At 28.5% G+C, this 23606-nt stretch overlaps 1 protein-coding gene across 1 annotated transcript in view; it reads left to right on the top strand.

Annotated features, from left to right (window-relative positions):
• Window positions 1-5237: 5237 nt before the first annotated feature.
• The window catches only part of LOC100213649 (mannose-1-phosphate guanyltransferase alpha), a 31162-nt gene continuing 12793 nt past the window's right edge, over window positions 5238-23606 (top strand). The window contains exons 1-4 of the mRNA XM_065800432.1: window positions 5238-5386; window positions 6605-6702; window positions 15333-15436; window positions 15917-16124. Of these exons, the coding sequence (XP_065656504.1) occupies window positions 5323-5386; window positions 6605-6702; window positions 15333-15436; window positions 15917-16124 (474 nt within the window). The 5' untranslated portion in view covers window positions 5238-5322. The remainder of the gene's footprint in view (window positions 5387-6604; window positions 6703-15332; window positions 15437-15916; window positions 16125-23606) is intronic.

The following is a 23606-nucleotide window of genomic DNA, read 5'->3' as shown; positions in this document are numbered from 1 at the left end:
TAGTATCTTTTTTGATCGATGTTTTATCAAAACAGTAGTTTCAATATTGCCATTCCAGTTGGTAGAGAAGCAAATAAGGATTTTGTATCTTAAATAAGTTCTCTTACTGGTTGAATTTTGCCAGCCACTTGTAGTAGTGTTAGCAAATATATCACAAAATTAAAAGATGAAGTTTTCCAGAAGCTAGCAGTGTTGCAAATGTAAAGTATATCTTCTAGCCTGGAGTGGATCATTTGGATTGAATATAGTTAAAAAAGAAACCGAAATTAAACTTAAGAGGTGTTTTCTCTCCTGGACCAATTAAAGTTTGTAAAAGATGTTTGAATGTTATTGAACCAATATTTGCTCACCTGTTGTATTACCAGGAAAAGAGTTGTTTGAATGAAATGGTAAAGGAAAAAAAATAATTAAATAATCGAGTTCCTACAAAAGTATAATTTTACTAATAATTATAAAAAAAATAAAAATTATAAAGCATTTTTATCTAGATAAAAGAGAAAAAGTTTGAAAAATAAGAAAAAGAAGAAGACAAATTAATTTAAGTTGCAGTTTATAGAAATCTAATTAGTTTCCAAGGCCAAAGAAAATTTCAAAAGTTTTGTTTACTGATTTATTGATTTCTGCAAGTGAAGCGAACTTATTTTTAAAATCTCAGTAAAAGACTAGGGCTAAAGCTTTAAGTAATTTTTGAAGCTGGAAGGATTGCAAATTATATGAAAAAAACATGAAAGTTTTTAATTGAAATTTTATTAAATTTAAAGAACATGAAAAACAGACTGTTTATTTTAAATATATTTCAAGGTAAGTACTTTTTAGAAGTAAGGGTTGACAAAAAAGCTGGATTAAAAAAATTTCAAAGATTAGGGTATATGTAAAGATTAGGGTATATGTAAAGATTAGGGTATATGTAAAGATTGGGGTATATGTAAAGATTAGGGTATATGTAAAGATTGGGGTATATGTAAAGAGAAATTCGGTTAAGATAAGAGTATACGTAAAGAGAAATATGCAACAATACTGGTCTAAATAAGAGTCATTTTTAAATCTGAAAAAAATTTTCTGAAACTAAATTTGTTTAATAGAAACTACAACATTAACAAATCGTGTTGTATTGTTAGCAAAGATTTTCAAAATTTCAATTTTCAAAACAAATTTAAAATAATAAAATAATTATAAAACACTTGAAATAAATTAATCTTTATGTATTATTTACAAAATTGCTGCCAAAAATAAAATTATCTAATGCATTTTATCAAGTATGAGCCTTTTAGATCTAAGGTAACAACAACAGGACATCAGTATTTTAGTTGAGAAACTCAATAAAAAAACTTACTTATAAATTTAAAATCAGAAATCAGGTCAATGGATTACTAAAACAAAGCAGGTAATATATTAAAAAATTTACTAAGTATGCTTATTAACAATATGTGTACCTAATGCATTAGTATTGGATTGATGTTTAATTTTATGCCTCATTTTAAATACATTAGCTATGTTGTCAGTAAAAATGCTTTCTGCATGACACCCAGATTTAAGGGCAACTTTTTGTTATGCAAGTAGTAAATTTAAATTGATTTGATTTTGTTTTTCTTGCTATTTCAGAAAAGACCACTGCCGAATTTTTGAAATAATTTTAACTAAAATGTTCCAGACAAAAAATAGAGAAAGAATTAAAATTTTTGTAATTTAACTTATCCAAGTAAAATGACAATGTTTAAATTTTAGGCTTTATATCTATTTTTTAATGTTTTAAGTAGTTTTATTGGATTTCTTACCCCTAAATATTTAAAGGTATTTTCAACAAAGCAGAAAAAAGGGCTAAACTCATTTTTTTAAATGGCAGATTTTTTGTTGATACCAGTCAGAGCTAGGTAATAAAGTTTTTAGATAATCATCATTTATTAAAATCTTTGAGTAGTGTAAAAATCTGCTAAGTCTGGGACAACCTACTCACCAAGTCATTCTTCTGGCCCTGATTTGTTCTTATAGCATAATGTGACAAAAACCAATAGTTTTATTTAATAGGCCTTAACTAATTAGATCTTCTGTTTGCAATTTTTTTGGTTTTGATTAACAAAGACGATTTTTTATAAAATATTTTTCAGAAATAAGTTAACACAATTGCATATTGTGGATGGTTGTGGAGAAAAATGAGATTATAAGAAATGGTTTTTGAAGCTGAGTATGTTTCTAACTTATTAAGTTATTGCATTATATGAAAAAAATATCATCAGTTTAATGTTACTTTAAATAATTAAAAATTTGTATAAAAAGGTTTGATTTAAATTTAAAAAAAAAGACTTATTAGGTTTTTAAAAAAGTTGCAATTTTTTTTTCATTCTATTCTTATTTATAAGAATCACTTTTTTCCACTGAATAAGTTAGCAGATTTAGAAATAAACATAAATAAGTAATAACTCAAAATATTTTTAAAAAAATGAGGATTTTATTTTTCCATAAGAGTCTTCATATAAAATGTGCTTTATTTTGTGTTAAACACAAATATATTAAAACATATTTTTAACTTATGAGGTCTTTAAAAAAAGATTTTTTTTGCCTTTCAGGTCCAAATTTTTTTTTTAGTTATTGACGTTAAATATAACAGAAAAAATATGTTTGACCCATGGCTTCTCTTTATTTTTCATAAAAATTAGGTTTTGAGTGTAGCACTAAATTGTTTAATTTTTATTCTGCCAAAAACATAATGACTTAAGTGCAAGCACTAAACAAGAAAGAAAAAACAAAAATATGTAAACACTTGTTTTTTATGCACAAGTAAATTACAATATTGAAATTGAACCCCCATTTTACACCAAAGTCAGTCTTTGTATGATAAAGTTCAAAACAATCAGTAGGGTGTAGTCCTGGTTTTCTAGTGCAGATTTTACAATAGTATACAGTTTTTTTCACTGCAGACTAGACAGTCTTTGGCATTATTACTTGGAACTTGTGCAATAAAATGAGGCTTTTGGTTGAGGCGCTCTTCTTTCTTTCTTGAATGTTACGACATGCTCCAACTAATTGCTCAATGAGGTTATGTCTGTAGGTTAGGTGTCGAAGTTTGTTTTTACCATTGCGTTCACAAAATTTATTGAACAATATATAACTGTTTACAACTGCAACTTCCAACAACCAGAAAATATTTTGCTCCACTATTTTAAAGACTTGCATAGAAATAAATAGCTTGAACAATAGTGATCAGCTCGGTTAACAGCTCCCATGTGTTTTGAATAATTTACAATAACAGTTGGTTTATTTATGTCTGCAATACCTTGTTTTGTTCTTTGTTTTGCAACTTCAAACTAAAAGCTCATCACACAAATGCATCAAGATTCGACTTGTAAACTGCATCATAGGTCTTGCCAAACCTTCAGTAGTGCAATTACCATAATACAATTCAAAGAAACTAATATAACCTGTTTCACTATCAGCTGAGAAAAAAACACAAATGCCCCACTTTGTGGGTTTTTGTGGATTGTACATGCAAAATGCAACTCTACCTTTGAATTCAATAGTACTTTTATCAATTGCAATGTTACAAGATTGGTCAAAATATCTAGAACAGGAACTTTTCATTTCTGATACAACACGAAGCACTTTTCTTGCAGGTCTATTCAATTCATTAAATGGATTTGATGGTGGGGATACGTGCAGCATCCAATGTATCTGAAGAAATCGAGTTCTAGAGAAAACTGCTGAAAAAATAGCATGTATTTCAGCCAATCACAAGTAAAATAATGTTTTATAGTTGATTTTTCATTTAAAGCCATATTCAAAGTAGTACCAAAGTAAGCATGAATTACTTCTAGTGTCACACCTTTCCATTTATACCAAATAGATTGTGATTCCAAATCATTATTTTCAATTTTTGACTTAGCATAACGCTTTGTTTCGGTTACAATATCTGCAAGTAACTCATCAGTAAAAAATAACTTGAAAAAATCTACTTCACGTGTTAAGTTTATTGAATGCTGAGGGGCTACATTTGCTACTATGAATGGCAGTGCTTCAAATGCTGGAGTAACTTGAACTACTTTTGTCCATCCAATGTTCAAAGCAGGTCCATTATCATCAATTTCATTTAGTTCAATATATTCCTCTGACTCTGATATCTCTGAGAATTCAGTCTGAGATTAACTAAAAGTGTATTCAATGTCACTTTCAGTACTTGTTTCATCCAATGCCTTCAATACTTCCTCAGTTGTATAATGTTTCCTTGCCATTTGCAAATAGATTTTTATTAAAAATTTCTAAGCGTATAAAAATGTTACTGAAAATCACTTAGGTGAAAACACACTATAATATTACCAATTGAACTTAGTAAATTGTCCAAGTTAGCTTAAATAGATAATTTTTTCTGTATAAACAAAAACATAGTAGATGTCTCGTGGCACAAGACATTAGACCGCGATGACAATTTCATGATGTCCCATTGCGCCTGACATTGGACCGCAAAGGGTTAATGAATATTTTCAGTTGTAAATTTTCTTAAGTTTGTAAGATCAAAAGCTCATTACTTTTTTCTGAACTATTTTTTGTTTATGCTGAGTTTATTGGCTAACACTTATTATCACTTCTGTATTTTTTGACCAACATTTTATCATATTAGTTTATATTAGTTTCTTATTAAACGCTAAGATTCAATCAAAGCATTTATTCAATCAATCAAATCAATCAAAACAATTATTCAAACACTAGGTTAAATGCTTTAAAAACAAATTTCAAGACAGTTTTTATGCTATCACAAAGCTTCTATATAACATTGAAACAAAAATAGCATTGGCGCATCTATTTTCTTTTTTACTTATTATAATTTTTATTTGATTTGCTACATTTTTATGTGTTAACCAATCCTGTATTCGTCATGAATAGTAATAAAGTATTTAATTTTCTATTACTGTTGTTAATTAATACTGTTGCTGTTCAATTTAATGTATATGGAGTAGTATTTACAAGAGTAGACTTTTGACTATATTTAAAATTTATTCATGCAATTTATAATTGCATGAATAAATTTTTATTTACTTTAATTAAAATAATTGATATCTAGCAAATCTTACTTTAAAAAATAACTGTGCAATATAGTCAAAAGTCTACAATATAGGATAACATAGTCATGTGTGATTTCTATGTTACCTAGCTTAACAATGGCTATGCACATATGTTGTGGAGTAACATTTACAACTATGTCAAAAATACTTTAAGTAAAATATAAAATATATTCTTGTGAATACTATTCCATATACATTATGAATAAATTTTGAAATTATGTTGTTTTAAAATAGGATAATTTAAAAGTAATAGTAATAGATATTTGTTGCAATGTTGGAAACTAAAATGCCTGTAAAGATAAAAGTGGTTATTCTTGTTGGAGGCCCTCAAAGAGGTAATTATCTTTTTAGTATTTTTTATTCCTGTTATTTGAAGTTTTAAACACTTTTTAACATTTGAATATGTTTAATGTATACAAATTTTTGTCTAAAAACCTTAATGGAATATTGGTTTATTAAAAACAAAAGAAATTATAAAAATATGTTAGCATATTAAATCTAGTTCAAACTAAAGCAGAGTAAATTATGTGTTGGTGATATTTTTTAGTTCTTTGTTTTTTTCTTTTTTTCTTTATTACTTTTATTGTTATAACCTCTTTACTTTCTATTACAAAATTTTCCATTACAAATTTTTTTTTCCAAATGAGTTTGTTACAAGTTTTTGCATTAAAGAAATTAACTGTTAATTAATCTGAATTAATCTGAACAGTCCAATGTTTTTTATACATGCATGTATAAAAAACATTATAGTTTGGAATATACTTCCAAATATCATCCATGACAAAAAAAAACACAACTATTTATAAGAAAAAAGTAAAATCTTATTTAATTGTGAATGGTGAACAATTCCACCAGAAAACTTTTGTATTTTTAAAATTTTCACTTATGTAATAATTTGTTGCACAGCTGAGCAAGTGTTTTGCCAACTTATCCATTATTCTGTCAAAACACAGTAGTTGTGGGTAAACCTATGTATTTATTATTTAGTTTATATTTAAAATTTTAAAATTGAATAAGAATTCAAAAAATTGACTTAAAAAAGATTTAAAAAGATTAACATGTAATCTACTTTGTTTGATTTAATAACTTTAAAATGTCTACTTTATTTAAAATGTCAGCTTTATTCACTTTTAACACAGAAGAAAAATAATAAATTTTTTAAATATATTTCTTAAAAAATGTATTATTTAAATATATTTTTTAAGATATATTAAATTTTTCAAATATGTAATGTAATAAATAATTAATATTTTTTAAATATTTATTTAATTAAATTCTTTTAATGTAATAATTTTAATAATATTATTAGTAGTAATATTGATATTTGATTATTTGATTACTTAATTATTAAAATACTATCATGCACATATACTGGTAGTTTTGTCAATTAGCCTTTCATTAAAGACTGTGAGATGTGCATTAAAGTAATATTAGGATTAACTCCCTACTTTAACTACCTGTATCTTGTTGGCAATGAATTAGTATATTTAAGAACTCTAATATTACTGTTTACTGATGGTAATCAATTTAATATATCAATTTATTTTTATTAGGTACAAGATTTCGTCCTCTGTCGTTAGAAGTTCCAAAGCCTTTGTTTCCTGTAGCTGGATTTCCATTGCTTGAACATCATATTGCTGCTTGTAAAATGGTTGGTTGATAATAGAGTTTAAAAAATCAGCAAATTTTTGTTTCTATTTTTCACTGTTCATAAGATTCACAAAATAATATTAAAAAAAAGTTTATCATACATATATACAGCTGATTTCTTAAATGTTAAAAAAATAAGGTAGTAAAGTTAGAGGATAATCCCTGGGAAACAAATCCAATATTTATTTCAGAGCAAATAAAATCTTTAAAATACCTGAAGCTGGGATGAAGATCTACAAATTTTCCATCAGAAATCCAAAATAATATTCTTATCTTGTATATTAAGATCGGGTATGAAAAATATATATATCAGCTGTTTTTCCTTACAAACTTGTGCAAATGAGTGTTCTTGTTAATGCAGCCCTCGGAATTAGGAAAACTGAGGCCGTTGATAATTTGCTGACCTCAATCTTTTAGAGTTCAGCATCAGGTTGGCAGATAAAAAATTGAGACAAAGGTCTTACTATAAACCATAGAAACAAGATTGTCAATTTTTTGCCTACCTCAAACATTTTTAGATCGGCAGTTAGGTTGGCATTGCCAAATGCCGACCCTAATTCCGAGGGCTGTTAATGATTATATTATCTCTATTCTCTGGTGTTTTTTTTTCTGGTTAATAAGTTTCTGTATCATTAGGGATTTTTCTTCATTAGTTACGGTTGGATCTGCTAGTGATAAAATCACAACATCTTCAGCCAAGTACCATGTATGCCTAAGAAGAGGATTTTTCTGACTTTTGCCTAATATTTTGTCTTCTTCCTCTATGCTTTTCAGCTACTTTATTAGTTTTGAGACTATCAGATGGTGTCTGGATTATGATAGATAACTTATTAAATGTAAAATATTGCTACAAAAAGCAATTTTGTTGACACCTTCTTTTCTTGACACCTTCAGTTTCTTATGAATCAGTTGAAGCATCAATAAATATATCCTATTTGACGTAAATCTAGATAGAGGTTGAAGTTTAGTACTTTTATACCCATATAGAGAGAACCTAGTTCACATAAACTTATTTAGTTTGTTCTTATCTTGGAAAAAGTTTTCAAGGTAATGGCATTTATTCATTAGCTTCTTGTGCAATCTGATGCATGCAATAATTGTTTTTTAAAATGTTGAAATTAAATCTGTCTAATGAGTTAGTATCTTCATTGCATACCTGAAAATTTTATTCCTGTTAGCGCTTGCACTAAATGACTGACGTGTTTCTAATACAAGTATAGGCGACATAAAAGCCACATAATTTGCTTCCTGACAACAAACCTACTTATTCAATTCCTTCATTATATACACCAGTGTTTGAAGCAGTTGTGTCAGTAAAAATGCAAAAAAGTTATTTTTAATTTCTAGTACCTTTTTTATTTGTTTTGCTTGGTCTTTGCCTTTAGGTGAGCTTGCTTAGGACACTTTTAGTAGAATATCACTACTATTATCATCTTCATGGGCCTTTATGCTCACTGCAATCCTTTCCAATTTAACAGTAATATTTTTAAGATCCTATTCATTACATAATTTACTATCAAAGTGATTTTTGATGGTATGAAATCTTTTTGTGTAGATTTCTGATTTTAACAAAACAATATCTTCCAAATTATGCCCTGCATGCTTCAGAAATAAAGAAAAAATTGCTTTATGATCCCTTACATCAATATGAAATTTTGTAGCAACTTCACTTGTCGCTTTCATTAATTCACTCCCTAATATTAGGGTACAGCTCATCAGGTCCTTTTTTTTTCTTATTGGTACAGAAAATTTTTTATCTTCTTCGCTAGATACATTGAGAAATGAATCATTAGATGATTTTGATTCAAATTATATTGATTCAGTATTAGAATAAAAAAAAATGATTTTCAAATTAATGTTAACCCTCTATGAAAATTTATAGTTTTTCATCTAACTCATTCCTATGTCCAATTCTCTTTCAGTAAATCATATCAATATCCTCAGTTATACATTTTTCTAGTCCACTTTTGGTCGGTTAAGAATTTAATGTCCTCTTTAATTGTATCAGATGATCTGTTATGGTCAGCTTTGATTTTCATTACAATATTTTTGCAGTCTATGTCAAAAAGAATATTTTAAGCAGGGATGCAGAGTCCCAAATAGGACTCCGGATTTGAAAGTTACAAAAAGATTACTTTATCCTAGTTTTTGGTATCCAGGTGCTCTAAAAGTGTAAATAAGTTTATGGACTATTAATAGAAAAAAAATTAAGACTTTTAGGTTAGAGGAACAATCGTTTTTTGACCCGGAGTCCTTAGGTATAATGGTGGCAAGGACTCCGGGACTCCAGGACTCCGGGCTTACAAACAATAAGTTTCAAGTCATTAAATCTCATGAATTTTTTTATTATAGCACATAATAAATCAACAAACATGTTTAGAGCTTCTGGACACTACAGACTTGGAAAAAGTAGAGATATAAAGCCGGAGTCCTTTTGGGACTCCGCATCTCTAATTTTAAGTTTTTTTATAGTCAGTTTCGAGAATCGAAAGATTTTTTTTTGAAGAGAAGTTCAATCTAATATATAAAAAAGGACATAATTTACACACTTACAACTTTAAAAGACGTTGATGGTTAAAATAAAAGAAATAGTTACTTATTTTAAACGTATTAAGAAAATCTTAATTTTTTAGATCTATTTGCTTTCTCCATTTTTTGTTGAGCTTTTCAATCTTATCTCTAATGGTCATTTTATTATCAAGGAGTCTTTTTGAAAACCTGCTTTGCACCAGATATTTACTACTTCTTTGACAGGGCAATTGTTAATACCTGTTATTTTGCACCAGGGAGTTGATATTTTAGCTGATATCTGCATGGAGAAACTAATATTTGATTTTATTGACATAATTTAACTGCTTTGAGGAAATAATATGGCTATATCTTTTTAAAATGTCATCATTTGTTGATAGCTTGTATTTTGGAAGCTCTAAAATTGGTCTGTTCAAAAGATACAATGGTCTCCTTGGGTTTTCTATAACATTGTTAAACTTTTTTCCACATCTTCAAATTTTCTTTTTTTAGTTTGTTCTTCTGCATTGTTTATTGTTTATTTTCATGTAACTATTACTATATATAGGTTATGTTTCAAACCCCTAAATTTTTTTGGAACATCGTAATGTATACCCTTAACTGAAACTATGTTTTTAAAAATTGCTTTTTTAAAAATAATCAGAAATAATTTTTTTTTTTAAAGTAAACAAAAATAGTAGTGGTGATTAAAAAAAATAGTAGCCAATGGCAACCAATTAAATACCAAATAATAAAAAGACTTTCACAATATTGAAGAAAAAAAATCAACTCTTAAAAAACCATTCAACAACTATTAATTATTAAACCAACAACAACTATTTAAAAATACCTTTTCAGTGAAGTTAACAAAAAACATTCACAGTTAAGTTAGCAAAAAACCTTCACAGTGAAGTTAGTTAACTTTGACAAATATAAAAATGATGAGGAAGATGCATGGTTGGCATTGGTTGGATACATGGCTGGCTGATATTGTTATTGATTATGTAGTTAAAAGAATTTTAAGAGAGTATAATAAAGAAAAACATATTTACTATTTCAGCACAAGACTTTGGTCATTGTTAGAGTGATCCCCAAGTGCCATCACAAGTTGTGTTTATATCATAAATAATCCTTAAAAAAAAAAGCTTCATGTTAAATAAACTTTCCAGAACAAATTACTTATTGAGATATTAGTGGAAAACTTTAAACTTTTTGATGCAATTTTTTTCTTCTCAAAGGTAAGCTTTTTGATTTGAATAAAAAAAAATACTGGTCTGATTAACGCGCTTTTGTAGTTAATAAATGACGTCAATACAAAAAAAGTACTTTTAAATAACTTAAATTTAATTCTATATATATATATATATATATATATATATATATATATATATATATATATATATATATATATATATATATAAGATATGTAAATTTAAAAATTATACTGATATTTGTTAAAAACAAGTTCTGCTAAAGAATTTTAAAACCGAAAATAAGCCTTTTTTTATTTTTTGGATTTAGTAAGAAATAATAAATAAAAGCGAAATATTTTAATGGAAATAAAAATAAAACAAAGTTAGAAAAGCAATATTCTTACACTTCAACAGCTTCTCTGCGCAGCAACCTTGTTTGTCAAGGTTCATTTAAGAAATTACAAAACTTCAGACAAACAATTTATGATCCCAAAAAAACTTATAATTTTTTGAATTTCTCGGTTGAAATAGAGTTTGATGCTAATACCTGGCAATCATTAGAGAGTTCTGATAAATGTAATGAGCCATTAAGACAACATTTAATAAATATGTTGCACTGGGTTGTCAAACTTTTTTGGGTTTTATTCTATATGTTATGTTAGACTTTATATTTAGTCTAGAATAAGCTAAAAACTGCTCTTTTACCATTTGGACAATTTTTAAAGGCATAGCTTATGTTTTTTTTTTGTTTTTTTTTGTTTTGTTTTTTTGTTAGATTTTCACTTCCATCAAGCAACCACTATTAGAGTTGGAAGTTTATAGAGCAAGTGCATAATTAACAAATGACTTAAAAGATTACAAATTATATGAATCAGGAAAATAAAAAGAAGAGAGTGAATTCTAAAGAAATTATGTTCTAGGAAAAAAACTAGACAAATAAGAATTTTTGGAGCACTTAAAATGACAAGTAACTCAAGAATGAATTTTAGTAGGTGGCACAAGAGACGCAAGCTCTTTAGAGCAGTATCCGTTATAGTATTTACAGTAAAGAGAAGCAACATTATGGCGATGTGATTATGGTTGGAGGTTAACTGCAAGAGCAGATCCAACTATGTTTACAATACATTTTTGCACCTTGTCTAAAAGAGAAAGGGCATCATTGGAAGATCCACCCCAGATATGGCAACAGTATTCCATACAAGGACAGATTTGAGATTTATAGAGATAAAGAATAGAATCCTGAGTAAGAAAGTGGTGAGCAGGATGAAGAGATAACCTTAGCAGATGCTAATTTTGCAATTGATTTGATATATGGTTTCCCAGAAAGATCAGAAGTAAAAGTTAATTCTAAAAGACAAATGGTAGTTGACTCATCGAGTACATTACCATTCATAAATATAGGATGATCTAGATTATTGCGATAATGATTAGCTGAAAAATTTTGAGTTTTATTTGAGTTAAAGTTCACCAGCCATTGAGAGCCCCATACTGTAGCAGAAGTGAGAACTTTTTCAAGCTCAAATGCCCCAATCAAGCGATCAGAAAGTGTTGGCTTCTTATCAAGAAAAGAATTATTGGTAGTATCATCAACATACTATGCCACCTTAGATGTGAGAATTTCTGGGAAATTGTTAATATGAATTAAAAAAAGTATAGGGCCAAGGATAGGACCTTGAGGAACCCCTGAAGTTACAGGATTTGAAGAAGAGTGCTGTCCATCGAGGAAAACTTTTATACTACAAGTGGTAAGGAAAGATTCAATAATCTTAAAGATGTTACCATAAGAAGAAAACTTATGGAGAAGACCTTATGGAGAAGACCAGCATGCCAAATTTTATAAAAGGTTTTTGAAATGTTGAGAGCTATAGCCTTAACCTCTCCAGATATCTAATGCAAGGTAAAATGTATCGGTTATTACCATTAACAAATCAGCAGTAGAACAAGAAGACTGAAATCAATATTGATGATCAGAAAGTTATTTGATTCAAGATGAGAGATTGAGTATTTGTTAACTAAATACTCAAAAACCTTGCTTATGGTAGTAAAAAGACTAATTAGTCAGATCGCTCTCTAGAGTTTTTGAAAATAGAGATAACAGATGCCACTTTCCAGCTGGCTGGAAAACAAGAATCTGAAAAGCACTTGTTTAATTGTTTTGAAAGTATAGATAAAAGCTCCGGAGAATACTTCTGCAAGACTGTAACAGGTATGTTGTCCGGGCCACAAGTTGTAGAAGAGTCTAGGCAGGAAACCACTTTAGATACAGAAGCTGGAGTGATACGAATGTCAAGCAATCGATCAACCTGTTTGACGACTATATCAGGCAGAATGTGACTAGTGGAATCAAGAGGTGATATTGATGAGAAGTTCTTAGCAAACAGTTCACCTTTGTCTTTAAGTGAGATGACAAAATCTGAACCATGCAAGATAGGTGGAATAACAGACTTGCCCTTATTAAAGATACTGTTAAAGATTCTCCAGAAGTTACAAGAGCCTAATTTTAAGATGAAATACAAAATTTCATAACCTAAGAATAATGGGCTTTAGCATTAGATAAAACTTTTTTACAATGGTTTCTATCAATAGTAAACCTGTTTTCTGGAGAATTATTTTGGTAATAGATATGAAAGTAATGGTTACAATTGTAAATTGCAGCAGCACATTGAAAGATAAATCATGTAAAAGAATGAGGCTTGACTTGGAATTGTCAAGAGAGAATAAAAGATTTCATGCCAACCTGAATCCAAGAAGTTACTTAAAAAACACATCTGTCAGCAGGAAGAGTCAGAAAGAGTCCCAGTTAGTTTTAAGATAGTTGTAAGAGGTATGATGATAGGGGAACTTTGTTGATGAAGAAGAATGGGATAATAGTTTTAGAGAGATCAAACTGCGATCAGAAACATCTAAGGGTTAATGTGGAGAAACTGAGCACTGACTAGGATTAGAAACAAGAAATAAGTCGAGTCGAGAAGGTAAATGACTCAGATTGTCTGGAAAGTGAGTTTTAAAGTTGACTTTTTGTGTTAGACATTGAGAAAGGCAAAAATTATGGGCCTTAACGCTTGCAGAGTCAATGACACTAGAGCCAAGCCAATTAATGTGATGAGCATTAATGTCACTAACAACACTATTGGCTAAAGGACAAAGAGAGAGGGTTTGGTCAATTTGATCAGAAATAACATTGAAAAGAGTGCAGTCTTGAGATGAAGGAGAGCGATATAGAACAAAGAGAAAGGCGATAGAGTGAAGTGGTGCTAAATGAAAGCACATTAAAGAATAGTCTATGGATTCAAACCTAGTTTCCCTACAAATGGGTGAATTCTTACACATGTAAATGCCCAGACAAAGCATGTGACTAATGGAGTCTTTAGGAATTAAAAGAAGGTAACCATCAACACTAAGATCACAGGATGAGACAGCTGAACTCAAATTTGTCTCACAAAAAGCAAGTAGGTCTGGTGAACTTTGCAAGAGTTAAGACTCAACATGAGAAAAATTTCTTTGAAGACTACGAATATTAGTGAATGATGTTTAGATGATGGTTTAATAATAGTGAATAATAGATTTAGAGAACTTAGTGATGATGATGGTTTTTTGTGTTTTATAATTTTTCGTACTTAAATCATTTGTAAATTTGTTAAAGAACTTGATTCAAAGCACAGATAGTACTTTGTATGTTATTAAATAGTTCAAACAATTGCCTCATTACTATTAATAACTGCTCAGCCATAAAAAAGAGCTCCAAATGTGACCTTGACAATGTACAACAAAAGTATGAACAGGAACTGAGTTTTAGACCTGTACTCTCATTAGGAGATAATAGAATGAGTTGCCCAATCATAAAAACAGAGACACAAGCAAAACCTATGCATTGAGTCAAAAAGATCTAGCCTTCAACATCCTTAACTGGGAACAAATTATTATAAATACTTCTATGCCAGCCTAATAGTTGAAGAAGGAGTGCAAGGTTGGTCAACAGATAGAATCTGTTTATCCCTTAAGTCTTTGTCTAGGAAGGCTTCCTCAAGACAGAAGCCAGATGCATTGAATATCTGCCCAAGATGAATATTTTTATCATGACACCATCTGTAGCCTTTACTCAACCAAGAGCCCCAATGCAGAGAGTATTTTAAGTTGGAGTTAGCTTCTCCTAGCCTTTGCCTAAAAAAACGTATCCTACAAGGCAGCAGGACATGAAGCAGGTTGTACTGGGTTACATATTACTAGTAGCAAGATAACCTGACCTGACATTGAGATCTCAGTTCAGTTGTGGGTGTATGTTAAATTTAACAACAGAAAAAAACAACACTTTTGGTGGATTCATTTCCTGCAGATTAGTTTTACTCATTAACTTAGTTTATAAAATGAATATGTAGCTGGTTTCATAAAAGTTAGAAAAAAATAAGATTGTATAAGAGAATAAAACCTTAACCTTATAACATTTTGATTATAGAACAAACAAAAAAAACAATGAAAGAAAAAATAAAAATTATAAAAATATAGACATTATTATAAAAAATAATTTTTTGTGTGCGTTAATATAAAAATCTTTTTTGTGCCATTTGTCATAAAAATATTGATTTTAAAAATATTGGTTTTTATGGCAAATATATAATATGCAGTAGTGGTGTAGTGGTAAAGCACTTGTTTCATAAGCGAGAGGTTCCAAGTTTGATCCCCACCACGTCCCTGGTGTACTGCGCTCAACTTGTTTCTCCCCGCAGCGGCCTTGTTTGTCAAGGTTCGTGTTTCAGAGTTATAGAGTTGAGAGAGGGTTATAACCACTATTAAGTAGCCTCCTCATCTGTAGTGGCCTTCTTGGCCTTGAGGAGGTGAATAACAAAACAAAAACAAACAAAAAATATAATCATTTTTTCAAATTTGAACACAATTGGTATGATATTTTAAAAATTATGAACTTTTTATATAGGTTGAGGATATTGGTGAAGTTATTCTATTAGGTTATTACCAGCTCAATGAAATTATATCACGATTTATTGATGATATGAAAAGAAAGTATAAACTCAACATTATGTAAGTAAATCATTTTTAGAATATTCAAGTAATAAGTAACTTTTTTTACTTTTAATTTCACATAAGGTTGTTTTTTTATCATATAGAACACATTAAGGTGAGTGCCGTAGATATTTTTTTTAAATATTGGTTTTTAAACCAACCTAGTGAACCTCCCATGCTTAGTATGGCGATGTAAGTTAGAATTAATTTTCCTAATCTTAACAACAACAATTAGAATTAATTTTAATTATCTTAATAACAACAAGTCTTTTGAAGCAGAAGGGCATATTGCAGGTTGCATCGGATTACATGTTCCTAGTAGCTAGGTGGTCATTAGTTAATCAGTTGCTTATATGTGACAAGTTTTAATAGGTTAAATAAATTCTCATAACTACTTTGATTTATTTTTATGTTTGATTTATGTTTATTTATTTATTTTTATTTTATTTTTTTTAAAAGTGTTTATTTTAGTTTTTATTAATAAAATTCTTTTCATAGTTATTTTCAAGAATACCAACCATTAGGTACTGCAGGTGGTTTGTATCATTTTCGTGATCAAATTATTAGTAAGCATGCCTCTGCTGTTATTGTTATACATGCAGATATATTTTGCATTTTACCATTAAATGAGATGCTTTCATTGTTCTACCAAAAAAACCAGCTTAAAGATGGTTCGCATATTGTGTTAGGAACTCAAGTACATATGGTAAATTTTATATTATATAAATAAAATATATTTTTTTATATTTATATAAAATATTTATTTTGTATTATGAATTTAATTTATTACAAAAATAACTTTTGTAAAAACAAAATTTTTTATTGTAATAAATTTTGTAAAAAAGTTTTTTTTTTTCCAATAAAGAGTTGAATTTTAGTTAGTTGCTCAAATAATTTTTTAATATTAATTTATTTCAAAAATATTTATTTATAAAAACACAAATAAATCAGTAACATCGTAATCACCATTTAAGATTAATAAAAATTTACGAGTACTATGTGATCATAAAATATAAAGGGAAATATCATAAGCCCAAGCGTGATAAATCTTCGTTAAAAAAACTGTGTGTCAACACACACATATCCCCAAATAAACTCTGGGTTCATCACTGCTATATATGTGTGTGTGTGTTTGTATTTGTACATGTGTGTGTAAGTGTTTATATTTATTAATTAGTTTTATTATTATTTGTGTAATTATTATTATTATTAATTCTGTTATGGCTGTTATTGATTACTGTTATAGTAATAGTATTTTTAGTTATATTAATATTATTTTTATTGCTATTAATGTTATTGTTATTAATTAAGGTTTTTACTAAAAATTAGTGTGTGTTCTATTTGTAAATATTCATGACGTGTAATGTACCGAAGCCAAGAATTTGCTGAAGCCACTTAGCCAAAACTTCAGCCTAATCTTAAACTTTTATATTTATAGAGCTAAAGTTTGCTATCTTGCCTATCTAACTATCTATTTTACTAATTGTTAAGAAATGAAACACATTTGATCCTAAAAAGACAAGGTTAAAAGGTTTTATATTATAGCTTTGCTTTTTTGCTGTTTATTTTTTATTTAAAAAAGTGCAAAATTATTTTCATGCACAGGAAACAATACAGGAAGCACTTGTATGTAGAAATTAACATTTTAAGTGGGCAGTTAGAAGTTACTTGTAACTAATTTACTGCTTTTTTTTTTAAATATCTTTATTTCAAAAAAGCTGCAAACAAGCACTATTAGAGTTAGAAGTTACTGGAAGAAAAAAGATGAAGTGTATAAAGCATGATAACAGTTAACAGACAACTTATAAGATAGTAAATTGTATGAATCAAGAAAACATGAAGAAAGTGAATTTCAAAGTATTGATGATCAAGGAAAAAAACTGGACAGAAGATAATTTTTGGAGCACTTAGAAACAGTCATAGTAAAAGGATGAGACTTAATTGAATGAAGAGTAACACAAGAATGAATTTTAATAGATGGCACAAGAGACACTAGCTCTTTAGAGCTCCTGTTATAGTATTTATTCAAAAAAGAAAGAGAAGCAACACTACAATGATGTGACAATGATTGAAGGTTGGCTGCAAGAGCAGGTTCAACTATGTTTACAATGCGTTTTTAAACCCTGTCTAAAAGAAAAAGTGCATTATTTGAAGATCCACTACAGATATGGTAACAGTATACCATAGAAGGGCAGATTAGAGAAAAAGAATAGAATTCAGAGTAAGAAAGTGGTGAGCGCGATAAAGAGATGCAACCTCGGCAGATGGTAATTTTGCAATGAATTTGATATATGGTTTCCAAGAAAGATTGGAAGTATAAGTTAATTCTAGAAGATGATGGGTAGATGACTCATCGAGTACATTACCATTCATAAATATGGGAAGATCTAGATTATTGCAATAATGATTAGCTAAAAAGAATTGAGTTTTATTTGAGTTGAAGTTTACCAGCCACTAGTAAGCGACCGGGGTTGATATTTGACCGGGGCCGGGTTTGATAAAACATAGCCGGGGCCGGGTTTGTGACCGGGGCTGCATTACTATTGATATTCTTTATAAATATATTATTGTTATTTAAAATATATGATATATTTTATATAAAGGTATATATATATCATCTTATCGTCATCATCATCACCATCATCACCATCATCATCATCTCTACATCATCATCTCTACATCATCATCTCTACATCATTATCATACTCATCATCATCATCATCATCATAATATCATCACCATCATCATCATAATATTATCATCATCATCATCATCATCATCATCAAGCATACAGTTGATGATGATGATTAAGATGATTGTGATGATGATGATGACAATGATCATTATCATCATCTTAATCATTGGCATCATTATCATCTTCTCTGATACACACTATAAATATAATTACTACTCTCATACTTTCTCTAAGATCATTGCTTCTTTAACTATCTTTTAAAGACACCATATATCCATCTGATCTACTTTGTTCTTATTTGTCATTATAAATATTTATGAATTATATTATATTTATAAATAATATTTTTGTGACTTTTTTTATATTTTCTTAAACTTTCATAACAAATTTTAACTTGAACAAAAAAAAAAAAAAAACAGCAACAACAACAACAACAAATCCAGCCCCGGCTAGTAACCCCTGCAAATTGTGTTTGTTTAGCCGGGGCCGGGTTTGCAAAAACCAAGCAATTAGAGAGTGTTACCTTCTTATCAAGACAAGAATAAATTGTAGTATTATCAATGAACAATGCCACCTTAGATGTGAAAATTTTTGGGAAATCATTAATGTAAATTAAAAAGTATAGTGTCAAAAATAGAACATTAAGGAACCCTTGAAGTTACAGGAAATAAAGAAGAGTGCTGTCCATCAAGGATAACTTTTATACTACGATTGGTAAGGAACAATTTAATAGTCTTAAAGATGTTACCTGATACCCTGTAAGAAGAGAGCTTACAGAGAAGATCAACATGCCAAACTTTATCAAAGGCATTAGAAATCTTGAGAGCTATAACCTTAACCTCTCCAGATCTAACTATTGCACGATAAAACCTATTAGTTATTACCGTTAACATATCAGCAGTAGAATGAGAAGATCGAAATTCATATTGATGATCAGAAAGTAAGTTGTTAGATTGAAGATGAGAGATTATGATAGTAAGAAGACTAGTGGGACAGTAGTTAGACGAGTCAGATTGCTCTCCAGAATTTAAAAAAATACAGATAACAGATGCCACTTTCCATCAGATTGGAAAACAAGACTGATAAGCATTTGTTACAAAGTTTTGAAAGTATAGATAACAGCTGCAGAGAACACTTCTGCAAGACTATAACAGGTATGTTGTCTCGACCAAGAATTCACTTTAGAGACAGAAGCTGGAGTGATATGAATATTAAGTCACTTAAATTAATTACTTATTGGTAACTCATTATTTATTAGGTAAATAATAAAAGGTATGAAGCTGAGTCTACACTTTAACTCTGCAATTCTGAATGTATGACTCATTTAGACTCTTACCGAATAAATGTAAATAATAACTTTTATTTATATATTGAATATTCTAATTGAACTTTGAATGCATTAAGCTTTACATTTGGGCATTGGTCTTTGAAGATTGAAATTAGATTTTGAACTTTAAGTTATATAAAAAGCTATTCACTAATTGATAACAGTGTTTAGTAATTACTATTTAGTAAATGAATAAATACATAGATTCTGGAACTTGAATCACTTTATCGCATTAATTTAATCAAACCTGATAAAAACTATAAAGCTCAATTATAAACATTAATTTGAATTTTAATGTATATTAAATAAAAAATTTAATTGTATTAATACAAGATATCAGTCTATTACTAATTAAATAACAATTTTTTAATGAAATTAGACATATTATAATTTAAAGATGCAATATGTTCTCCGTGCTCAGGAAAAAGCCTGTTTCTTTTAGCTTTAAATGTATTTCTAGTTGTGCTAAATAGACATTCACTTTTAACAGACGAAGGAGATGCACACAAAAACTTTGAGAACCTTGCTAAATCCCACTTGTAAGTTTCTTTACCAGAGCAAGTGTAATTGTATGCACCCCACCACTTAAAAGGATATTCATTCCTTTGCAGTGTTGGAAGGTTAAAGTAGAAGTTGACTTCATCCATGCTGAAACAGAAATTATGTATTTTAAAATTTAATTTGAAGTTTTAAATATTTAATCTAATTCAATTAATTCTTATTCAGCTTTTAAACTCTAATTAAAAAAGATAAAAGATCTATAATTTATGAGTGGTTCGTGTGGCAATGTGCAATCAAAATTATCATATGCAAAGAAAAAACAAGAAACAGAAAATAATCTACATATTATTTATCAATTAGACTTAGAATTTTAAAAATACAAATCTTCAGCTAAATAAATTCTTCTTTCTTACCATTTTTCTTTGACAGTTTCAGATTTTCCTCTTGGATTTGTATCTTTCTTATTTTTTCTTCCTTCATCAGTGTTTTTAGAATTTTGTGATGCATTCTCATTTGTACAAATTTGGTGGAAGAAGTTGTATACATTCATGCTCACTAGTTTCATTTTTTTAACTGGAGTATCATAACCATCAAGATCAGAGTTAGACTCTTGAAGTTTTAAATCTGGGTATGAATCACATGATTCTTTTATGTCTGATTGATTCCCATCTGAATCAGCAATGTCAACTTCTTTTGCTTGTTGTAAATGAAAATGATAGTGGTAGTACTCTTGATAGAGAATTTCTTTTAACATATTATACTTCGTTTCTTCAACAATTTTTAATTTAAAATGTTGATCAGGCATTTTTGCAATTTTCAGAGCAGCTTTATCCTTGTATTTTTGAAAATTATTAAAATCTTTTTTAAGTTAATCAACAACAGTTTTGATTGGTTGTTAATAAGTTTTGACTCCAGTTGCTTTGTCACAAGCATAGTCTAAAAACTTTTCCATTGCATAAATAAATGGTATGATCTGTGATGTACATGCAGTATGTACACTCATATCTTTTGTAGCACTTTCAAAGTGTTTCAGAATGCATACAAGCATTTCAGCAAGTTGCCATTGATTTTCTGTTGAATTTTTTACATTTGTTTTAGTTCAGGTAATTAAATACAATATAATAACCATTTCCTGTTCACAGAACCTCTCAAGGATATAATATGTTGAGTTGATGATGCTGGAGACAACATGTCTCCACCAGATGTTTCCACCATCTGGTGGAGACATGTTGTCTCTACCATTATTGACTCAACATATGTTGAATTATATTATGCTCTGGTAATTTAGTTAGATTTAAATTTCCTTTAGCTTTGCCACAGCACTCGACTAATGGTGAAAATGTCCAATGCTTGAAAAATAGCAATTACTGCTGTTTGTACAATACAAATTTGTAACAAGTTGTGACACATGGTAGATGTGTATCTTCCAAATGGGACACTTAAATGCCAGACATGATATTGGCTGCATTTTCAGTTAACAATACCTGAATCTTTTCATATGGAATTTCTCAAGTGTCTCAAATATTATGCCCTGCGTGAGACTTAAAGAAATGTGTGACTTGTAAGATGACATGTCTAATTTCATAATCAAGTGTCACAAATTTAGGAGTTAAGCTGTAATACAATTGGATTGTGTGCTCACATGTCCAACCATCACAAGTTAAACTGATGAAATCTGCTCTATCTAACTTGTACTTTTATTGTTTTATACATCAGTGGAATCACTTTGGTGGAAAAATGCTTTTGACAAGGTATTGTATACTTTGGAGCTAAATCAATTAAAAGTCTGGTAAAACCTTTATCGTCTACAATGCAGTATGGCTACAAATCTAAACATATCATCTCACCAATAAGTTTAATAAGACTTTAAACCTTAGGGTTGTCATGTTGCCACATTTCTTTTCATGTCAAAATCTCACCTCAAAGAGGCTTGATACAAACTCAAGCAATAAAATAAATGCAATAAATCAATAAAATTACCAAGTAAGTAGTAATTATTGATGAATCGAGCTTGTTGTACTTAAAGGAGGAGGTTATCCATGGAGGAGGTTGATCCATGATCAAAGTCTAAAAAACTGTTTAGAATTGAAATAAAAGGAAAATTCTGCGTAAATGTTTTTAAAAAATTTCTTAGGGGTAACTACTCTTTTACTTCTTATCCTATTTGTATTCGCCACATTATAATGATGTAAAATAGTAAATATAATATAAATTGATTACTTATTGTGTGTTAATTTTTATCATTATAATAGTGAATAAAAAAGAAAGACAATTTACGCTTTAAAATTAGATAATTAACATAACCTTTATAATAATATTGTTAGGAGTTTGAAACTTTTGTTAAACTAAAATCATTAAAAGACATTCTACATTTAAAATTTAATTAACCACTTTCAATTATTCATAGTTTTAATGTTTTGTTTCAGTATGATAGGAGTTTTCAAAAAGTCCATTTTTCCAATTGAGTTTTTTCAACATTTGAATTCTTTATTGAAAAAGATATAAATCTAACTGTGTTAGTATGAATTAAAAAAATTGTTCAACATCTTTATTTACGATTACAAAATTATTGATATTCAAAAATTTGCCCAATAATTAGTTTATTTTTGTTTTTCTCAAAACAACAAAAATGTGAACTTTTTAGATAAACGCTCTTCAATTTCAATGAAACAAAAATATTAACGTTTAAAAGGATGCTATTTTACTCTAGCATTCTAGTTTTATTTATTAATTTTATTTTATGTTGAAACTTTCGGTATAAATAAAAAAACCGGAACAAAATTTCCAAATGTTTCCAAGTGCTTAAGTTAATTTTTCACAAATCAAAAGCAAAAACCACTCAGAAATATTTTGAAACTTTAAAGGAAATTAAAGTGTATTTCCGGAGTTCACTTTAATTTCCTTTTAAAAAAACTCATTTGTGGTATAGCAAAAAAAAAAATTAGATATAGTTTTAATAGTGTGTGTTAACAAAGCAAATTAAAATATAAATAAACTATGAAAATATTTTATACGCTTTTTTAAAACTTTATGAAATTTTAAAATATTTACTTTCAAGATACATCCTGGTTATTCTAAAACCTTATTCTTGGTGTAATTTTTTTTTTTCTTTTCTTTATTTTCATAAAATTTTTTCCTATCACTTAATTTTATATTTCATAAAACCTGTTTTTTCATTTTATCACATATTTAATAACCGCATTATATTTCATAAAACCTTTTTTCATTTTATCATATTATATTTGATAACCGTATTATGTTTTATAAAACTTTATTTTCCATAGTTTTTATTTTACTGGTCAACCTTGACCAGCAAGAACTCATTTTTTGAATTCAAAAAATGATGTTGATTATTAACCCTCTTTATTTTTAATACTGAATAATAAAATTGAGTTAATTCTCTTTAAACTATCAATATTGTTATATTATTATACAATATTATTTATTTGTATATTTATATTGTTACTTAAATTGAATAATTAATATAGCAGATGCTTAGACTTGGTGTTTCTAATAGTTGTGGGAAAGTTGTTTAACAGTTGTACAACAAATTTGCTTTACAATGGTAAAGCAAATTTGTTGTACAACTGTTAAATGACATTAAGTTGCATAACTAGTGTAACGTTAAGTTGCATAACTAGTGTAAGTTATGCAACTTAACGTCA

The sequence above is a fragment of the Hydra vulgaris genome, chromosome 06 (assembly GCF_038396675.1).
Source record: "Hydra vulgaris chromosome 06, alternate assembly HydraT2T_AEP".
Taxonomy (NCBI): Eukaryota; Metazoa; Cnidaria; class Hydrozoa; order Anthoathecata; family Hydridae; genus Hydra; species Hydra vulgaris.
Note: the sequence above shows the minus strand (reverse complement) of the source record. Positions and strands in the feature narration are given on the sequence as shown.